Source organism: Pezoporus occidentalis, unplaced genomic scaffold (genome assembly GCF_034315485.1).
Source record: "Pezoporus occidentalis ecotype Australia unplaced genomic scaffold, CSIRO_AGI_Poc_V1 ctg15, whole genome shotgun sequence".
Lineage (NCBI taxonomy): Eukaryota > Metazoa > Chordata > Aves > Psittaciformes > Psittacidae > Pezoporus > Pezoporus occidentalis.
In genome coordinates this window covers 4,292,670-4,315,041 of record NW_026913316.1, presented here as the reverse complement: position 1 = coordinate 4,315,041, position 22,372 = coordinate 4,292,670, and the positions used below count along the sequence as shown (strand labels likewise).

The 22,372-nt window shown below is 36.7% G+C and overlaps 1 protein-coding gene across 2 annotated transcripts in view; it reads right to left on the bottom strand.

The window, feature by feature from the left end:
- ABCA13 (ATP binding cassette subfamily A member 13) overlaps positions 1–22,372 on the bottom strand; it is a 174,440-nt gene that overhangs the window by 5,581 nt on the left and 146,487 nt on the right. For both annotated transcript variants that reach the window (XM_062610878.1, XM_062610879.1), the window contains 3 exons: positions 17,061–17,195; positions 14,093–14,196; positions 10,690–10,782 (listed from right to left, as the gene is read on the bottom strand). In XM_062610878.1, coding sequence (XP_062466862.1) covers positions 10,690–10,782; positions 14,093–14,196; positions 17,061–17,195 — 332 coding nt within the window. The remainder of the gene's footprint in view (positions 1–10,689; positions 10,783–14,092; positions 14,197–17,060; positions 17,196–22,372) is intronic.

Here is a 22,372-nt window from a genome sequence, read left to right as displayed (position 1 = left end):
TCACATGAATTCAAAATATAATTGCCAAGGATCTTCTCAGAGAAAAATCCTATTTCTTTGTCTAGAATAAAACCATAGCTGCTACACTTTAGGTGTGACAGTGTCAGCTTCTGCCCCATTTCAATTAATTTAGGGTTTTTTGGTCTTTAGTCGTTTGGGGGTTTGGGGGGGGGGTGTGTGTTCTTTATTGAAGTCAAGTGCAACCCCTGAACTGCTTGAAATGGAGTAAGAACAAACATTCCTGAAGGACATTTTATGAATAAAATCCTATTGGGTGCAAACCACAGGGTACCAAATATACACTAGGAAGTGTCACCTGACAGATGAACAGTGCTGTTACATCAAAAAGATCCAGAATAAGGTGGAATCCAAAGCAGTGTCTGGCTGATTTGCTTTGGAGTGATTTACTAAAACATAATATAGCCCTAATTAAATGTTTTAAATGCATAGCATCACCCCTGAAACAATATGTTTGACAATGAAAAAAGATGTTACAAAGATAGATATAGTTAACAAGGGTGTTCAGTTTAGTTGACAGCCAACCTGAGGCAACATTTTAAAAGAGATTGATTCTGATCAGGTTTTTGGCATCTCTACGCAGTCGCCATTGAATTGTGGCTTGAAAAATGCTGGCTTATGGAGATGCTCAACAGTCTCATAAAATGAAATTGTTGTATGCAATGAAGTTTCCAAAGAAAATGAATCAAAATTCTGATTACCAAAGACAGACAGTCTGTGCAACTTGGATTTAATCTAAATTGTGAATGGCATAAACACCAGCGTGGTACAAATAGAAACCTTTGAAAGATTTTTTTTCTTTTGACTAGTCAAATTATGATGTTTCTACACCTTGATTTTGTAATTTATTTTAGTATAAGAGCTCCCCATATAGAGTAAGCTAATCAGCAATAAGCATTTCCCCTTGCTATGATCAGGAAACTGCTTTCAAGAGCACACTAAGGCAATGGAAATTTACCATTTTTTTTTCACTGTTTTCCTCTCTCACTCAGACAATATAATTAGTTCAGAATCCCAAAGTGGAATTACAGAGAAAAGCACAATCTGGTTTGATTAACACTTTTAGGATCAAACCTTTAGCACCTGATAGTCCAAGACCTAAGGAGGGAAACATTACCATTAAAATGGCGCAAGTTGAGCCAGCACACCTGCTCAGCAGCCATCTGCTACAAAAGAAGCATCTCTTCAAAGGTTTTCAACAAAGATATTTTCCACTGCTAATTTCCACATTATTTTAACAACACCTGCATTTCTGTGTGTACACATACACACAAACCCACATATTCTAACAAGAAGTATTTTTCCTCTCTATCCTTCCTCTTCTCCCTCAAACTAGTTGTTCACATTTGACTTTCACTTCATTAGTGGTTCTGAAAGTATAACTTACTGAGTGCTTTACACACTAAAATGCCACCATGAGACTGAAAATAAAATATAAAATCCCAGACTGATTGTAAACTAATTAACTTGAGCATTAACAACAGCATTAGCTGCAGAAGCATGAGCTTAGTTAGGACTACAAAACGCATCCAAGAGCTCCACACCTTTAATTACATAGGTCCTCAAGCAAGCTGAGCAGTTCAGCTAGGTAACAAGGGAACAAAAGGAACATAAAATGGCAACAAGGAATTCCATATCAGAAATTACAGAAGAGATTAAAATCGAAGAAAGACACTGAGGTGGTAGAAAGATGTTTTTACAGAGCCCAGAATCATGACTGAGCTAAGGAATGCAACTGAGGAACGATTTTTCACTCTCCTATACTTCTCATGCAAGAACAGGGGGCATGAAATTAAATTGTAAGAAATGCAATGCAAAATTGGTAAGAGGAAGTAATTTTCCTTACAGCACATAAGAAAACTGTACAACTAATTGACACAGGACATGCTGGATGCCAGAACATGACATGAGTTGAATAAGAGATTAGAGAATTTCATTGGAGGAAGGCGGCAGTCCACTAAGATCACCTCTGGTTAGGAAGAATCTAAGCAACAAATTGCCAAAGTAACGTTAAGTAACGTGGAAAAGTAATTTCATGTGCATATCTTGTTCCTGTACTTTTCAGTCCTGGCCGCTGTCAAAGAGAGGATACTGTGCTAGACAGGTCTTTGATCTGACCTCATAGTTGTTCCAGTGTAAATATCACAGAGAGGAGGTCAGACGGGGCTAAGCACGCAAATGGCTCCTCAGTTCTCAAGGGTTTTGCAGCCCGTAATACAGTTTCACAGCCACACAGCCAGCAGTACAAAGACAGATGATACGAAACCACATCAGATAGGTGTCTATGCAAGCTGCCATCACACACTAGAATAAAATGTAGCCATATCAATACTGATGAGGAAGTTCCCCTGGCTGCTTTCCTGGTTCTCATTCTAGCCTTGCAAAGGGAATGGAAGTGAACTTAGTTGCCCAAAGGCTGAGAATTCTCATAAATACCAAGTAGAGGAGTTGCTACTTAGGGCAGATCAAGTAATATTAATTTCTCAATGTTCCCTTCTCCCATTCCTTAGAGGTCCTGGTCCAGAGATTGGAATAGGGACAAGAAGAGTAGTTGCTGAAACACAGTGTCTTACGGAGACACAGCTGAACCTACACTTGGCTCCTCACAGGGGGTCCCTAGAAATACTAACCAAGGGTTTTCTGAAGCTTGACCCACGAAATCCTGTTATCTGTGAAGGATGGAAAAGAAAGTCTGCAGAGGAACAAAACAGAACCTAGAAATCACTGTTCTTACAGCACAGCCCAGAATGACCATTCCATGGAATCGCACTCTTCCCAAAGCCCATTTACCATGTCTTTTCTACCCCAGTCAAAATTGCTGAGTATAACCTCAGGAAATCAAGAACACAGCTCTATTTCCTAAACCCTGATGAATAAGAAAAGCATCTAATCATCCATATGCTTTTATTCCACTCATCAAAGATTTCATTTCCTGGAGAATGTTCTGCTATATATATACACACAAAAAATGTTGTGCTACATATATATATATATATATATATACACAGCTCCTGGCAAGTTTACTGGTAGGAATATAAAGTGCATACTTTATGTATGTGCTAGTCTGATTGATCAAAAGATTACTTCAAAATTACATTATTGGATAACAAAATAAAAAACAATAAAGAGAACATTGGCACTTAATGTCTGGCAAGGAAATGCATCTTTTTTAGAATATATGCCATAAATCAAAGAGGAGGAATAATTTGTTGTGCTGCTGTCTGCCCCTCTGCGTTGGTTTACATTCATTTGTAGACAGATAGATACAGTTCTACTTTCCCTAAGTGAATAAGCCTCATCTAGGCAAGATAACTTAGTTATTCCAGTATGATTGCAGGAGCATGGCACACAGAATCAGGTCATTCTCCTTACAGCCCTAGAAAAAAGTACAATTTACAAAGAAAACAAAACTTAGACAACACTGAAAATAAACCACTTTGAAAAACATTGAAAAAACCCAAACAAATATTGAAATAAAATTATTAAAACAAATAAAACAAATCACAGTTTAAGATCATTTTAAATCAGCCAATAGATTTATTTTTTTTCATCTATTAAGTGGGAGATAAAGACAATATCTGGGAAGGAAAAAATGTTATTAAATTTGAAATCATTGTTTTGGTTTGTTTTGAAAAAACAAAAATGAGAATATAATGTCACTGCAAAATGTAAAATCCTTCTGCAATTATTCAGAACAATATCAGTGCTGAACAGATAAAAATATAATTAGATGCAAACAGACATAAATAAATTATGAAAACTGTCTTTTCTATACTACTCATAGATTTTGTTTCATCATTTTTTAATTGATTATGATTTTTCCAGGGTAACAATAGAAACATGAAAACAACTATTAGAACAGCAAGTAACACTTGTTCAAGTATATTGTACATGTACTATTTGTTCACATGCACTCCAGGCCTTCATATCAAGCCATCTAAAGTTAATTTCAGTATTTAACATGAGCATTGCTGTAACAGTGACAGCCTCAGGTTATGAGCAATTCAGGATACAGCTTTGCTTTGCTCTCCAAATGCAGGCATCTTTGAGCTTAGGTGTGATTTACAAATATGTGGTAAATCCCTCAGAAAATCTTTTTAATTGTTTATAATGTGCACACAGAATCTGTCTGTATATGATCTTGCATGTCTTCACATACAGGCAAGTATCAGATCTGATACTGTTGTATCATTTATACATTACGTTCCCAGAGATACAGGAACAGCAGCACTGTAATTCTGGGCAAGGATGATGGTGCAGCCTGCAAAGAACAAAAATTGCTTCCTCAAAGTTCCTTCTTGGCCTCACCAGTGAAAAAAGTGGGAGGAAGTAACATTATCATTGTGTTGCTGTCCCTGTTTTCTGGTATACTGTTTTTCAAGTGAGTTTCTTAAAAAAATAAGAGTCAGGATATTACACACTAAAACGTCTATTATAAGGACCTTATCAGCACTTCAAGGTCAAATTCTCAACTGTTAGAATGGAGACCAGCTGTGAAATTAAAATTTAAACCACTGGTATATTTGCATTATGTAATAAGCTTTAATTACATCATAACATAACATCTCTTCATGAAATTCTTGCAATGAATGCCTTATATGGAGGTACAAGCTATGTGCTCAGACAAGTGGCTTTATTTGCTGCAGGATCTAGAAAATGTTGCAAAAAGAAGACAGCAGGTTGATGAGAAAAGGAAAGAAAGTGCTTTATGGTTCTGGTATGCCCCTGGGAAACAGAATCCTACCCTTCCAGCCCAATATACCTGTGTGACCTGTGGTAACTCACTCAGACACAATTTTTACTACTGCTTCCCTATCTTGCTAAGGGCCCACCTTGAGACCTAAAGCTCCTTTCTGCAAAAGTCATTTACAGTATTTTCAGAAACATCCACAGGTACAGGTGAAGGCAAGAGGCATTGGACTTTGAATGCAGTGTTAAACAAACAGGAAATATTTAGCCATACACTGCTCAGTGTATTTAAAGTTAAAACCCTTTTAACTTTAGCACCATGCTTCAGTTACTCTCCTATAAAATGGGAATAATTATTTTAAACCCAGATTCCCAGAAATATTGTGGGAAACCTAAGTATTGGTATTTATGAAGAACTACTCCAGCAAATGTTGAAAATACTGCATTATTTAGAGGCAGGTTTGAAATGTGTCTAGAAAAAACAGTACAGAGATCACATACTGGGCAAAGAGGAGAATATGAAATCTTTATTGAATTAGCTGCTGCTCATTGAATGAATATATAAACAGATGTAATACAGCATCCTGTGGAAAACACACTATAAAATTACCAAAAAGAAGAGCAATCTAATGCACACTCACAGTAGGGCTGAATTAATGTTGCACAAAGTTTTATAAGAGTGCAAAGATATTGCTCATTTCTGAACTCTCAAACTGTGTGTTTTTAAAGCAGTAAGAACTCTTCAAATTTTCCTCTGGGAAGATAAACTAATACCTATATTACACCAATACACATCCACTCCCTTGATACATTTTTCATGTTCCAAAGGAGTTTGTTTTTTAGTTGACAAGAATAAAAATTATATCAATTTCTATATTTTATGGTATGTAAGAAACTTAGTGTGACTATATCTGTTAGCATAACACTGTGCCCGCTGGAGGCGTAAATATTGATGAGATCTTCAGATACACTCCTCTCTTTTCCACTTGAAAAATCTAAATGTGAGTTTGAGAAAAGCAATAAAATATTCTCAAGAAACCCTTAAAAAAAATGGCAAAGTGTAAATAGCTTGCCAACAGATTTTCCATTCTCACTCTGCTATAACAAATGGATTAATTGTTAGGTAATTTAATCAGATGGCTTGCTGATAAAATTTGAGCAAAGACTTGATGTGTGTCCAGAACTTGACGAATTGCTATGAGTTTTTCAGTTATGAGAAGTCTGTCCAGATGGCCCTAGAATGAAGGATAGTGTTCAAACCATTGTTCCCAGAGAACTGGCCAGCTGTATCGAACATGGAAATGCTTCTGTGAATTTTTAAAAAAACATTAAGTATAATGGAGAATACTGGAGAGAGCATTTAAATGCAATGCAGTCACAATTGTGAGCAATTGGCTCAGTTGGCAGGAGTCTTCTGAAATTTTAACAGGCGCAACTACAGACACATCTATCTCATACAAACTATATCCAGAACTAAGATGGAAACTCTTTGGAAATTGCCCTTCAGTTCATTCTTTCCAGCTAACACCTTTCTTGGCATTATTCAGAAATTTGGCACCTGCAACAATAGACCTTTCTAAAGTCCAACACTTATTATTCTCCTGAGAAACATTTGAAAGCACATGAAATCTGTTTACACATAGATAAATATAGTCAGGGCTCAAGAGCTGGGAGCTGAAACCCAAACACCTACATTTGTAGCGGGAAGACATTTTTGGATGAGCATTTTGTAAGACACAGGAGCTGGAAAAATGAATCAAGTCTCACACATTAGAAGCTTTGTTACTTTTTATATCCCTATGAAGCTTTAATGTTTCACATTAGCATCTTTCTGGAGCTCACCCATACCCTTCATCGCAGAATTTTGTACCATCTGACAAAGCTGTATTCAGTCCAAGATCATGGTCTTTCACATCTGCCAAGGGCTGAAAGCATCAGTGAGAGAGAAAGCTGAATCCTTGAAACTTCTCATCACAGCAAAGAATCAAATTTAACAGGGCCCCAAGGAAGACCCATTAAGTCTTCATCACAGGTCCATCAAAAAAGTGATCATAATCTAGACTTTACAGGCTGGAACGGTACCAAAGGACAAGCAAATAAAGCAATACTGAGGATTTCCATCAAGACAGACAGAATTGTCAGGCAGGGAAGAAATAATTTCTTTTTAGTGGATGTAGCTATATTTAAAGGAAGAAAAAAAAAAATAATCTTAAGACATGCTAATGTGATCACATGTAATATCAAAATATGTTCCCGCTGTTAATTCTAACAATACAGGACTCATTCTATCATAAATAAATGCTATATGAAAGTTTTCTTTGGTTTAAGTGTTCATAGAGTGTTTGAATTTCTTTCCCTCTTGCAGCCTTCAAAGATAGATCAGATCACTTGCACTTGATTTTAAAATATTTGTTGAATTTTATTTGTAGACATAAATTGAAGACAGACAAGAGGATATCAAGAGCTGCTTATAGGAGAAATTAAAAAAAGGAAAGAGGTGTAAAATCTAACAAAAGCCACATTAATCTACAAATATGGCCCCCATTAATCTATTCTAGTACCAGTCTTGCCTGTTATTACAAATATGTATATTACTGGCTTAATTCGTTCACACACATAGAACACAAAAGCATCATAAAAAAAAAATTACAAGTAATTTAGATTAAATCAGATGTAGCAAAGTCAGTTTTGCTTATGCATTCTTTCACTCACATTGCTTCATGGAACAGTTTTGTTAAACACAATGTCAGTTGATGGGGTTTTTACTGTGAGATGGTGCCAGAGACAAATACACTAGACAGTGCTAATTGCAGGAAAACACTGAAAAATAGAACTGACTAGTGACTGTATCAATAGAGATGGTTGCTAAGGATAGCATTCTTCTGATGACATGAGTTACCTAATAGTAGATTTAGAAATCCTTATGGACTCTCGATTTCGAAGGAATGATGTTTTCCTCTGCATGGCAGCAAGAACGATAGGGCTATTAAATCATAGAGAGGAAAGGAAAATGGGAAGGAAGGAGTAACTCAATACTTTTTCAAGTCCTGGAAGTTTTTCACAATGCTCATAGGTAGAGCAGAAAGGAAGAAAATGAAAATATTAAAATAATTTAAAGCTTAATTATTTCAATGGTTTTCTTGGAGTAGTAAGTAAAAGAATTCTGCTTCTCTCCTCCTTTCGCATCTCATGTAGATACAGAAGTCATCCATAAAGAGTACGGCAGGTTATCTGGAAATCGTCTTCAAAATAGTTTGGAACATGAATTACACAGAGGTACTGGGTTTCTTAATCTACTAAGAATTACTTCAATTATTAGTTGTGTGAACCTGGATCTTACGCTAGAGTACTGTATTGGCAAGTATTGGAAGTCTGGAAACTCAAGTAAGCAACAAAATAAAAGGAGTAACAGGAACAGTGTTTGGATGCTCCCCAGTACTTGGCAAATTTTTCCAAAGAAAGCATAGAAATGTCTTTACTGTGTGCTTAATTATTAACTAAAAAATAAATCCACCAGCCAATCAAGCACCCTTATCTATCAGCTGTGTGGACATCAAGTTTTAAGACTGTGCTCTCTACCATGGCTTTTGCTCCCAGAAACAAGAAAATAAATTATGCAGACAGAGCAAATTCAGACAACTGCATGATTTTAATTAAATCCATTAAATCTTTTTATAAAGCTAGTGCATTATTTTTTCCTAATAAAAGGTTCTAAAGTTTTAGAAAAAATCATTAGATTCCTAAACAATATGTGAAAATTTGGAGACCAAATCAATAAGTTAAGAGTTAAAGGGATTTTGGTCCTGCCTTAAATGAAAAAGTTTAGCTTCAGCTACACAGTTTCTATGGAAAGCCCCAGCAATATTGATATCCAGTGTACATACTATCCCACGTGAATGTCACTGACCTACGTTAAAGAACTGTCATGGCAATACAAGGAACACAAAACTGCTGATAGTATGAAATATTCTTAACAGAGAGAAGGTGTGTTTTTGTTTTTTTTTTATTTTTATTTTACAATGATTTTAAACAAATAATTGCTATGAATATGACTGCCAAACTTCTTAGCATGACCTTGCTTTGGAGAATTTAAGAGAGATGCTCATACAGCCTTCATGCTTGAATGGCTGATCTATGAATGTCTTGATACCTTCAGAATTAATTGGAAGATACTTCCAGCATGTCATATAGCTTATTCTTCTGCACTGATTTGCTTACTGTGAACTGAAACAGGTGTATGTACAGAGACAGTGCAGCAAATTGAGAAATAACTGTCCTATTTTTGAGTATAGTGCATACTTATGAGTATGTTTAAAATGTCTTTCATCCTAAGAAGGCAGATGAAAAGATGCTGCTAAAGGAAACATCAGGAAAGGCAAAACACTGACAAAGTCACTGGGAAGATAAACACAACGGTGGCCTTTTTGGAATGTCTGATTTTATCCTCTCAAGGCTCAAGCTAAGAAGACAGTGCATACTCACTCCAGAGAATCTGAAACATAAAAAGTGGAGACACACATTTATCCCAGCTAACTTTATGCACTCAAGTGAGGTGCCTAAGAAATACCATTTTTCCTTATTAGGGGACAACATGTACATCTTCAAAAAGCAGTTTCAGCTGTCCAGCATCTGCATTGTCCTCTACAGATATCTATGTCTTACTGTGAAAGTGTCTGAAACCAGGACAGAAAGGAACAAAGGGTGTGTGCACTCCAGCTAAAGCACTCCAGCGAGTGAGAAAACAGGCCACTCTGTGCTATGAAACTTGGGAATAAGAGAAAAGATGGCAAAGACAAAAAGCTAGATACAAAAGAACCAGAAACTGTTAAAGAGTGATTGAGTTCTCACGCATCCAGAAACTGAAACAACTACTCTCTGAAATGTACACAAACATGAAAAGAAGGCTATGATCACACAGAGCAATCCAAAATATACCTGCAGATTTCAGTTTATTTTTTTTACCATCCAATTTGTAAGGTTATTAGCTGAAAGTTTGTCTTGATAAAAAAAATAACCAACCAAACCCTTGGAAGGAGAGAGCTTATTAAAGTAAATGTGACTCAGGCTTGTCATCCCAATGCAGCTGCAAAACAAGTGCCTAAAGTTCTACCCAAGGGGGAGGACAGAAAGCCAAAAGTGCCCTCAAGGGACAAGAAGTTGTCTGAGTCACAGATAACTTCTGTCCTATAACTTTGGCAGACAGCAATTCCTAAACATTTTTGTAGAGCTTGTTTACATTTCCTGTACTTAAAGAGTGCTAAATGCTGAGCTAGTACAAAGCAGTGTAGCACCACTGCTTGTAAATGAGCTGTATAATTTTCCACAACTGACTGTCTGGGTGTCATAAAATTCTACTTGTTACTGAATGTGTTATAGCTATAAATTGCAGCAACTTTTCCCTCAGTTTCTGGTCTTGTTTCCCTTATGGTGGTTTGAGCCCATCCTCTAAATAAACACCCTCATTAACAGATATTAGATTAATTCATTAACAGAGTTCAAGCAGAAGAGAGGTTCATGCACACCAGGAAAGGATGCAGAAAACATAGCATAAATATCTGCAATTGCCAGTGAAATCGACAGAAAACAGAGATGGTTCAAAGTACCTTGTCTTACTGGCTTCTGACCTGTTAAAAGCACTTCTTCCTGTTAAAAGAAATCCTCTCAAGGAACCAAAGTGTATTTCATCTCAACATGTTGAATTCTCACAACATACTTCTCAGGTTGAGTGCAGAAGTGCCTCATTTTAGATACAGATCTGTCTTTTTCAATTACCAGTGCAGACTATAAAGAATTTTAGCAACACCATATGTCAATTTAGCTTGCTAAGATATCTTAATTGGCTCTTTTTTAACTTCAGTTTATGGCAGGAAAAGAAATATGTGCTTAGTAGTCATAAGTATTTATGCCTTGGCACTATTAAAGTGTCTAGCCAGCTCTTAAACTGAATGTAGCTGCAGAAGGTTTGATGTTGACATATAATACCTGTTTTTAATGTGCTGGGGAGAACCAAGGCACTTGAAACTTCCATTGACCATAATAGCAAGACGTGTGCAGAGGGCTTCACATTCTTCCATACTACAAAATAAAGTAAAAAAAAAAAATTAGAAAATTACAATAGTGAAAACAAACAATGTTATTTATACCTAGCTTTGATTAAAGTGGAAGGAATCTGTACAGCTGCAAAAATGAGAACATGAAACCTTTGATTTTAAAAACAACAGTCCAAATCATAGTCTTTTTTCAGTACATACCAAAAGTTGTTACGACACGGCAGCTAGAAGAGAGTCCTGAAATGAAATTTATGGTTTTAGTCTAGAACAAATTGGAGATTCTGGCCACAATAAAGGGTTTTACTACCACAGGCAAATACATGATAAGCAGTCTCAGAAACACAACTGAGTGTGAGAGCCATGAACTCTATTATTCCCTGTAATATCTGTTTGTGGTTATTCTGAGCTAAAGGATAGAGGGAGAAGAATGAAGTAAGCTCACTTAGCTTGCCACTTGCATAGCACATACCTTTAAAAAGTAGTTACCCTTAGTCTGATTGCAGAAGAAGATGCAAAACGCTACAATCCAAACAGAATTTATGTAAATACAGCTGAATAGAAAAGCAGGATCCTGTTAGATGCAACTGCTGCAGATGATAAATAATAACTTTGACTTATAAAGCTTAGGGCAGGTGGGCTGCCATTCTACATACTGTGAAATACAAGCTCACTCCTCTAATAGATATAGCAGGGTTTTACTGAGGGACAAAGTCAATAAAGCAAAAGCAACAGTGCTGGGTGCATGACAGTAGCCAGAGGCACGCTGATTAGTATTTGTTACAGGTTTATATACTTTCGCTATTGCATTAGCCACATCCGTAGTCATAATTTCTCTGTATAGGTGGGGAATGTTATAACTAGCTCCAGGAACTTATTATCATGAGTCTCCTCCTCTTGGTGTCATGGGCAGGGGTCTTGAGGATGAAATAAGCAGTCTTCCTCTTGTGAGTAGGGGTCTTCAAGATGAAGTAAGCAGTCTTCCTCATGGTGTACTTTTCACCTTTGACACAGTTTGATGCCCCAGTAATTACAAAACTAGCTAAAACCAGCCATATCTGTAATTCTTCTGATAGCTAGCAAAGATTTAAAACAGTGTGACCTTCCTGCAAAATTTATTGCAAGCAAAACAGGACAGGCAGACAAAGAGGATCTGAAGCTAGCAGATGTTTGGGAGTCACTGTCTCTAAACTAACTGATAAGTAGAAGGATGGTGTGAAATAACTCATTCATGTTCAGTGGAGCCACTAAATCCTGTCATCTCACCACAGACTTACAACACAAACATTGTTCTCTTTCTTCAGCCTAAGTAAAGCTAGAAAGTATTTAACCTTATGTTTTCCAGGCACCAGTTTTTCTTATATCAAGCCCCCCACGCACACCCCTCTTTTCTTTTACCTTTACAGATTCTTTTGTTATATGACTCCGTTTTGCTCAAGAGTTCTGGCCATTTTCAACTTGTAGTCTAATCTTGTGTCTTTAGCAAGCTTTGTTTCTGTTATTGTGAACTCATACAGTTATATCCACATAGCAACACCTATGATTTGCGAAAGCCAATACATTTATGTGTTTATCACGATACTATATAGAATAAGCAATTCTTCGTAACCACCTCTTTAGACACAGGACATCAGTCAGGATATATCTATCGTCTCAAAGAGGAGTCAAAGTTGTTTGTTATTCCTGCAATTCCCTGCGTGTACTTCCCAGCCCCTCTGAGACAGCTGAACAGGAGTTGTCTTGTGCATCTCAGCCATGTGCCAGTCGAAATTCAAGTGCTCCTGCTGAACAAGCATGGAAATTAAGTACCCTCCTACGAACAACTTACTTAAAAAAGGACAGGGATATGGTGAGAATGGCCAAACCATGATATTTGAGAGAGATGGGGAGACCACTTGCTAACGCATCTTCCCACAGATCAGGAAGTTAGCCAAGTCTCTCTGGGATGCAGTAACTCCTGATTCTCCCTTTGGCATAACACTCCCCAGCTGTACCAAAATAACACTAATTTAGGCCGGTATTGTCAGTTAATAAGACCTCACTTCTGCCTCCTTCACACAACCCTGCCCCCTTCCAAACAAAAGTGAAGCCTTTTCTCAGAAAATTAGGTAAATACACCCCAAAACCTAAAACCTGTTTTTTTTACACAGGAAACCCTCTCCATATCTTATGCATGAATATTCACTTATTCCTTTACTTATACAAGTAGCTTTTGAAAGGATCTCAAGTCTCAAATGACCTTCAGCAAGAATATAAATAATATAAAATAATTTCTCCTTCCTCCAACCTGGCACAACAATGTCTCATTAATTAGAAATGAAATGTGTACACTATCACTGTACTTATAACTGCTGCAAGTCACTCATCTGTGGAGCTAAATGAGTAATTAAGAACAATTTTATGGATTTTGTTTGTTTACAGCATATTAGTAATGAGATCACAGCCCTTTTCTGTTTAACATGTCTTTGACAACTAAGGGTTCTTGATCGGGACTGAACACCATTTCCTGAACATCACTTAATTCACAGTGTGTAACTTGTGCTCCCAAAACGCTTACTAGCTCACTCAATCGGCCAAAACGTTATATTGCTAGTTTTAATAATGAGACCGTTCCTCTCCGGGCATGTTTTCATCATCTCTTTCTCATTTAAAACCATTTTATATATAATTATACGTACGATACTATATTCCCCAAGGGAACGTTTAATTTATTCCATTTTACTATAGATGTTAGAAAACAGAATTGATGTTTGCTCTATTAAACTGATATACCAATGACCATACCAGAGAATTGACAAGATATTTAACTCAGATAGTCTCTTCTAAGAGGATTGGCTCACTCCTACCATTTCTGCTACTGCATACAGAAAACAGACGAGGCGTGTGCCTATAGGATGCCATGGCATACTCTTTTCATACACTGATGCATAACAGAATCCTTAATAAAATTAAATGAGGCGTTTTGACTCCCACCTCCGTTTGTAAAGATTGTTAGAGTGGGCAGCTGCAAGAGTATAACTTGGTGTTCAATTACGAAGAGACATCACAACATGGAATAGAAAGAACACAGAAAAGGAAGAATTCATTGCATCATTTTTTCTGTGCCCGCAGCTTCCTTGAGCCACATTCAAATCATTGAAAATTAAATATAGAAAATATTTAGTATTTATACATATTCAACTTTCACAAGCCAAAGAAATTGACTTAAAATACCAAGATGTATCTGCTCACCCCCGTATTTCACACCAGCATGAGTATGCCTTCAGAACTTCTACTCCCAGTTGAGTGCAAATGAAGAGAGTACAGGAATACACTGGCTGCTAAGATAAGGTTCTTACCTGTGGGATGTCAGTACAGCTGCACAGCCGTCCTGAACTTCCTTCAGGATGGTTTTCCAAAGGTAGCGTTTAGAGCAGGGATCCATCCCAGAGCTGGGTTCATCCTACAGGAAAGATTTAAATACCAATACAGCAGGATGGGAAAAAGCACAGTTCCAGCCCAGCATGAAGTATTAACAAAGCTCACAATAACATTATATATTTTTCTATTAAAAAGCTACATTTTCAGGATGTCACTTACAACACACTTGATCAGCTTTTTTTTAACACATACAGTTTAATTTCTAAATTTATAGAAGGCACATTTTATTAAGGATATTTATATATATATAATATGTTTATAGATTATAATATTATTTAGACATATATATATATGTTTAATCATACATATAGGTTTTTAATAAGAGACTTGCAGGTGGTTTTTCTCACTTTCTAGGGGGATTCGGTGTCTTTTTCTCCCCTGCATGCACACCTGCCACAAGCACAAGCAAGTGGAGAGGTAACTCTCAGCTGCTTGTGTTATCCATCCCATAGCAAGATGTGGATACTATGTTTGGAACTGACATCCTTTAGCAGTTACTCCCAGAGTTCTTTTGAGGGGACCTCACTGACAGTGGGGAGAATCTACAGGATTAAATAACAACCCAGTCAGTGCTGCCCAATGCAAACCACCTGGAAACCAGTTTCCCACTCAGATGGGATAGGGACACAAGGTTGATAAGGGGGCTGGAGCACCTTCCATATGAGGACAGATTGAGAAAGTTGGGGCTGTTCAGCCTGGAGAAGAGAAGGCTGCGTGGAGACCTCCTAGCAGCCTTCCAATAGCTGAAGGGGGCCTATAAGGATGCTAGGAAGGGGCTCTTCATTAGGGACTGTAGTGATAGAACAAAAGGGGGAATAGGTTAAAACTTAAACAGGGAAAGTTTAGATTGGATATAAGGAAGAAGATTTTTACTGTAAGGCACTGGAACAGGCTGCCCAAAGTAGTGGTGAATGCCCCCTCCCTGGCAGTGTTCAAGGCCAGGTTGGACAGAGCCTTGAGTGACATGGTCTAGGGTGAGGGGGTTTAGAACTAAATGATTTTAAAGTCCTTTCCAACTCAAACCATTCTATGATTCTATGATTTTCATGAAGAAAGATGTGCAGCTACCAAAATTACCTTTCCCTTTCCTATTTAAACCTGCTGTCCTCCCTAAATCAACTTTTGACTACATCTGTTCTTGGAAGCAGAAGGAATGCTACCCAATTGTCAAAAGCCAGTCTCTTGTTACTGCAAAACCAGGGAGAAGGAAACTCTCCCAGTTGCTTTTTACACTATGGAATTTTATGAGGGGTGTCAGCACCTATTGGGGTGGTATAGCCTTTGACCAATGTATTTGCAGCAAGGAATCACAGCTGAAACCTGAAAGCAAAGTTCCCAAGAAACAAAGCAAATGAAACATTCAGTTTGAGGCTGCTTTTGGTGCTTAGTTACCAATGGCAGAGGTGAAAAAGAATTCAGTTCAGTTTCCTATTATTTGTGGATAGCTAACAAAAAGCAATAAAATAAAGCAACCCACACTATTCCCTAAATTAATAGCTATGATCCTGGATTCAATCTAGAAGCAGATTCAGTGGTTTATATTGGTGTCTGCTTTCAGACAAATAAAAAAAAAAAAGAAAGACTTTTAAAATACTGAATAACTACTTCAAATTCTGCTAGCTTCTAAAGCCAGCCAAATGTTTTAAAGTATTTGACACATTTAGATATTTTTCTTTCCTTTTGTCATTACATATGCAATAGTGTGTGCCCTGTAGCAAGAAGTAAGTTGAAATGGATACTTGCTGTCATAAAGACATTAAAAAAGAGTTGACGCATTTTCTAAGATCAGGAAATAACACTGACTTAGGATTTTCTCCTCCTTTTACTAACTGAACCAGGGTCAGTTTGAGCACAAAATATAAATAAAATAATTCAGCTCAGAAGCGAGGCAATGGTAGGAAGTTAGTAGCAGCAAAATGTGTCTGATCTTCTGAAACATGAACACCATAAGAATACCAGTTTTATCTGGTTCTACTTGGCCTAAGATCTATTACTGGGAGCACCGGTTTCCCCTCCAGCTCTGGGAAGCAAGATTCCCTCCCTCTGACAGTTCTGAAAGGTTTGTTCCACTATTGAATGGGTTTATCTTTTCTCAGCCAAGGATTAAGAAATGGGTATTCAATATTCTGTAGTGAAACAATAGGCAATGACAATAAAGAGAATGTGGTGTCATAATGATGCAGTTCCCAAAGCTTTGTAATTCCCTGATCTTCATTACAAAAGGCATTGTTTAAACTGGAAAGGCCAGTTTCAGGCCTAAATAGGGAGTTGGATGCAAGCACCAAAACGTGATAACCAATTCAAATTAGTATCATTCAGAGGTATTAGTTTGATTGTATGGTTTGTGAATGCAACAGAAATGTAAGAACCATGAATCATGAAGCATAACATAGCAAGGAATATGAATATCCTGAGAAACATGGGTCAGCCATTAATAACACTAGCTCCAAGTTACTAAGTAAAATAAGAATCTTCCTTCTTAAGGAAGCCAGCAGAATTGTTCATATATATTTTTCTCATGTAATATACAAATCAGAGAATACATAAAGCATTAATATATTTATATTTAATTTTTTTCTCCTTCTTCTACATAAGGAAATCTTAAACAAAAATTACATCTCCATTTGGGTCATGGGCCTTTTTTTATTTTCCCTGCTAACCCAAGGAAGATTTCCTAAGGAAAAGAATAAATAAAAGGAAAGACAACTTCACATTTAAGTTTTGTGAGCACTGGAGGATAAGAAGTTTTCATGCAGCAGGACAGTTGTACATCAATGTATCAATTACTTCTTGACTGACCAGAAAACTACCCAATTTTCTTCAGAGCAACATACAATACAACAAAATTGAACCATTCACCATAGGCACAGTACTACCTTTACTCACCAGTAAAAGTATTTGGGGTTTACCAACTAAAGCCAGAGCAGTAGAGAGCTTCCTCTTTGTGCCAGCACTGTACGTTCTCACCAGTTGGTCAGCATGGGCATTAAGGTGTAACCTGTTAACAAGGTCCTCTGCAACCTGTGTTTTAGAAATTTAAAGGCCAGTAAATATGAGCCAAATTAGCTAGCATTTGTGCTTAGATAGAAAGAACATTCTGTTCATGCATATTAAGCAAATGTACGTGTTGTTCATTTATTTACCCCTATTTGCTGCATATTACTACTTTTGAATCCCAGACACATAGATAAAGCTGCTACAGGACCCCTTAGTTCTCCACGAAGAATAAGGATTTTCTTATATAGAAAAGTTTGGTTTATCATTGCTTGTAACATTCATTTGTGTTCATTTTGTGTTGATGGGTCAATGATCTAAAATGTTCCTCATTTCACCTCATTCTCTGGTATTTATTTGAACAAGCATCTTAGTGACTGAAAATTCAAGAGACAAAATTCTATATGAGCCACAAAAAAAAAATGGAAAAGCCAGGAAAGCAATTCACAGGTTGAGGATTTAGAGTTTCTTAAAGACAAAAAGGTAACTTAGGGTTAAATTAATACTCTTCTCTAATAACTGAGAAGGTTAAGTTGACCCTAGCTGGTTTGGTTGCAAGCTTAAATACGTATGTGCAACCTGAGTAACTTGTACCAGCACATCAGCGCAGCTGAAGACAACAGTCATGCTGTCCTCTATGGTCTTTATTCCTTACCTGTCAGAGACAGTCCTAACGTACAAGGTCCCTTCAGATACTGGTGAATTTTAAAAGAGCAAGAGCCTTGCTCCACCTCTATCAGCTGTCACTGTCTGACCATCCAGGGAGACCTCATGCAAAACCACAAGGGACATAGCACTGACTTTTCTACTCGCCACTGCCAGATACAGGCTGCAAAGCAGCGGGTGTTTAGTGGCATGCTGCTGGGCGACTGTGTCATCAAGGGATGATCAAATTTGTAATAGAGCCATTATACCTTGAACCTGTATGTACCACAGCCGGGAGATTCTTGTAAAACAAGTAGTTGTGTGGTGCTCTACTGCCTGAGATAAACTGCCAGAGCATCCCCAACAGTATGGTGCATTTTATTCCCTCTGCACTACCTTCAGCTAAAAGCAAGGAAGGACTGGAAGGATTAGTCAGATCAGACAGTCTCCAATTAATTCAGAAGATCCAATAAAAAAGAAAATCAAAAAACAATATTGTGAATTAATATTCACTATCCATTTCAAATAAACTGCTATAAGCAAAATATTTTTAATAAGATAGTTTTATCTCTCTTATTAAAATCCTTAGGAAATGGTCAAGATGTTTGTGACCCTTTTACAAGATTTTTCAGTGCTACATGTAAAAATAAGAGACACCTCTGAGAGCAGGTTCTCTATAGGCAAGTACAATGCCGCAGTGGTAAGAATATGCAGTATTCTAGTGTGGATTCTAGCACTGATATTAATAGTCACTTGTGTTCAGTGTATCTTAATGTATAACCTGACAGCAATGCATGTTCTCAGACAAAAGGTACATTTTATAAGTATTGCTCTGAATACATTCAATCCAGGGAGATTTGTTTTTTTTTTTTAATTTTAATCAACAACCATTAAATCACAAGCGGGCAATTTTACATTAAAAGTTCAAGTTTTTTCTCTTTCAGAGTTAATTCACAGTGGTTTACTTTCATTTAGACACTACTGATGTATACCAGTAAAAGTGCTGCAGATTCAAATATTCTGTGGCTTTAGAAATGGTCAAGCGTCTAAGCTTTATTCTAAGATGTAACTTTCAAATCAAAACAGCCTGCAAAGTGAACAACTCCAAAGCATATGGTAGGCAGCTTGTCTACTCTACTAAACTAACTTGCCTTTACTGCCACTGGGAATGCATGCATGTTAGGGACAACAGGATTACCCTCCTACAAATCCACTAACAATATACAGAGAAATGTACAGAAAAGCTTATAAAAAATTAAGACCAAAAAGTGAAAAAATGTGTCATCTATTGTTTACACCAAATTTAACACATATTGCAAACTATAACAGGCTTGAAGAGTTATTAAACAATATGGAAAGAAGGACTACATATCACATCTGAAATGGTGATATGTAGTACAAACTATAGAGCTCATTCCTCTTTCAAGAGATTACTTCTATCCTTCTTCTCTTTTCTTTAATGTCTTTAATATAGGTTTCCAGTAATAATAGACTCACCTTCATTAATCCAACCTAAACAACAACAAAACAATTATCAGAATGAAATTACAAATATTATATATTAGGTATACTGTAGAGGAGCCTGCACACCTCCATTATAACTTCATTTATCTGTATAACCAGTGGTATCTTGCGGTTTGTGTTATAGAACACTATAAAGTAAAAATGAAATCCCTCTTAAACTACTTTAAATAAGATTCAGGATTGAGCTTGTGATAAATCTTCAAACAGATACACATTTATGCAAGATATTTACAATTCTAATGGTTTCCTTCCTTTAGTGAATGTGAGATATATACACAAGCACCTTCTTTTCCTCCTTGTCATATTCATCATGCCGTTCTATGTCTGGTTTCAATTACTTTCAGCAGTGAAGAGTGAGGAGATACATTAATTTATTTAGCAAGTTGGTTACACTGAGGCCAAATGAAAAGACACAGTTATAAGCGCTTGAACCTTAAAGATGTTTTACATCTAGTCATTGCTGTAATAATTTATTTAAACTCTTTCCTTTCTCCTCTCTGCCCCCCACACTCCCCCAATCCAGATTATAACAGACTTTCTATCTACCAGAAAAGAATTTTCCTATTTTCCAGTATTCCTTCAAATTATTTACTTTTCTCTCATCAATTCTAACATCTTCAGCAAAAGTTCTTTTTCCCAAAATTAATCTGGACTTGTTCCTCTAGCTTTGGAATGGGCATCGGAATGAGCCTTTCAATCTGCAAAATCTAACCCAAATCCTCGAAGACTTTGCGCATTTCCTAAAGACTGCATTCATTCTAGAAGAGGCAATAAGGTAACATGAATTTTTACACACATGTTAATATTTGTAGGAGAAAAGGTTAAAATAGGCATGGTGTCCTTTATCCATGAGGGAACCAAGTCATATCCCTCACACTGAAAAGAAGCAAGTGATGGTAACTTTGTATCCACTAATGCTGATGATTTTCTACTCTCTTTGAAAATTACCATTAATATTCAAGTAAGAATTTAAGTGGTACAGAGAATTTTCAGGGTGTCTTCCAGAAGAACTTGGAATTAGCAAAGACTCAGTCTATTAGAAGACTAGAAATGCAGTAGCAGGTCTACCCTGACTTGAAAGGCCGCATATATCAGTGTATTAATATTGTATAATTTCAGACAAAATACAGTGTATGACATCTTGTGATTTTTATTTCGAATCAAGCCAAACCAAATCACAAAGCAAACCTGACCTAATACTGAAAATGTGTATCATAGCTAGTACAAATAATAATGGACATCAGATGAATTCTAAAATCATCTGAAAAATAACTATACACGTCCAAAATAATTGTGCAAAGTGTCAGGTTCTGAGTAAGTGAATGAAGTGTAGTTTGAATATCCTAAATAAGTCATTCATGAATTCCACACCAAGCAGTATTCATTCTGTTTCCAAGTAAACTCAGAATTGGTAAATTTCTTACGTTAGGAAAGTGTATACTTATGGTCAAACTTCCAGGCAAAACCAGTTCTTCAGCCCTGTGTTATAAAACTGCCCACACTAATTATTAGCGTGCTTGCTAAAAAAAAGTGAGCATGCAAAGAATAAAAGAATTTTCAAATACCAATCTCCAGCATCTATAGAATACATCCTGTAAGGAAGTCAATGAGATTCCAGAGTCAGTGCAAAAATCTTCTTGGAGAGTTAATGTAAAGAGAAATCCATGCCGACAACCCAAGAAGTTGCCTGTGAAGGCCCAAGGAAACTTGTGTTGCAAACAAGTTCTAATGTAATTAAAAGCCATAAATGTCAATTAATGTGTTAATATTTCATATTTTAACAAGCTGTATGTTGTCTTTTGGAACACATTGAGATATTGAAACATGGTCTATTAAAGAAATAAATATAAGAATTAAGACTATGATGTTATATCAATATGTCTAAATAGCCCAAAAGCTCGACTGTAAGAGTTTTGCAGCAAAAAAGAAACTTTCAGACCAGGTTTGGGAAATAAAGTAAAACTGCACATTACATGAAGCTTAATATTGATAGCAAATGACCCTTTTTTCTCCTTCTTTCCCATTCAGTTAATTACTGTTTTGGAACATTAAGTGCACTCAACTTTATGTCAGGCACTTAACTCCTGCTGATGATGAATCTGTCTAGCAAAGGATTTGATCCTTGAAGTTAGTGCTTCAATAGATAACTTTAGCAGCAACACATCCTGTAAGTAACCTGCCTTCTTGCCAATTAATTAAAAACTAAAGTGAATGTATGTTTCTTTCCACATCAAAACCTACTCTGTAGAATGTATGTGTGTGTGTATGTTAGCATAAGCACTCACCTGGCAAATGTTCAGAGGCAGGCTTGGAATGACTTATAATAGGCAAGAGGGAATGAGAACATAACAGCTTAGATTTCCATACAGATGCTATTCCAAAGCATTCCCAGGCCTTATTTTCTTTATAGACAACTAAAATTCACACTTTCTCCAGGCACCAGCCATCTCCGAGTTGAAACTCAGCAGCTGTTCAGCACTTGACAGCAGTACCACAGTTGGAAATGCCCACTGACAAACACATTTATTTTTCTCTGAGATAGCTGCATTTCAGTTTTTGATGAAGGCAAACCAGAGTAGCTAAATATTATTTGCAGGAGCCCTTTGATGCCTTGACTGCAAGCATATGGCAACAAAGTCTGTTCTGCAATCTACGCAGACAAAAAATTAAGATAACTGAAAGAACGGTCTCTATATCACAAATGTGAAAATGAGGCACAGAAGGCTGCCTGTAAAAAATAGTCTAAGCCTACACCTAGATCATCTTAGGTGCAGGATAATCAATAAGATTAATATTTATCTTCTCTCAGTGCACCACAGTAACATAACTCATCTCTAAATAACACAGAATCAATTTGATCCACTTGAAGTAGAACTTGTATGTGAATTACCTACCACACTACTTGAGGAATGGTTTTGAGAACTGCTATGGCAGTAGCTGCTTACTAATTGCCCAGAGAATAGCTAGTTCTGAACATAAAGTGGAAGCTCTTATGTACACCAATTATTACTAAATACTTCTGCATTTGAAATGGG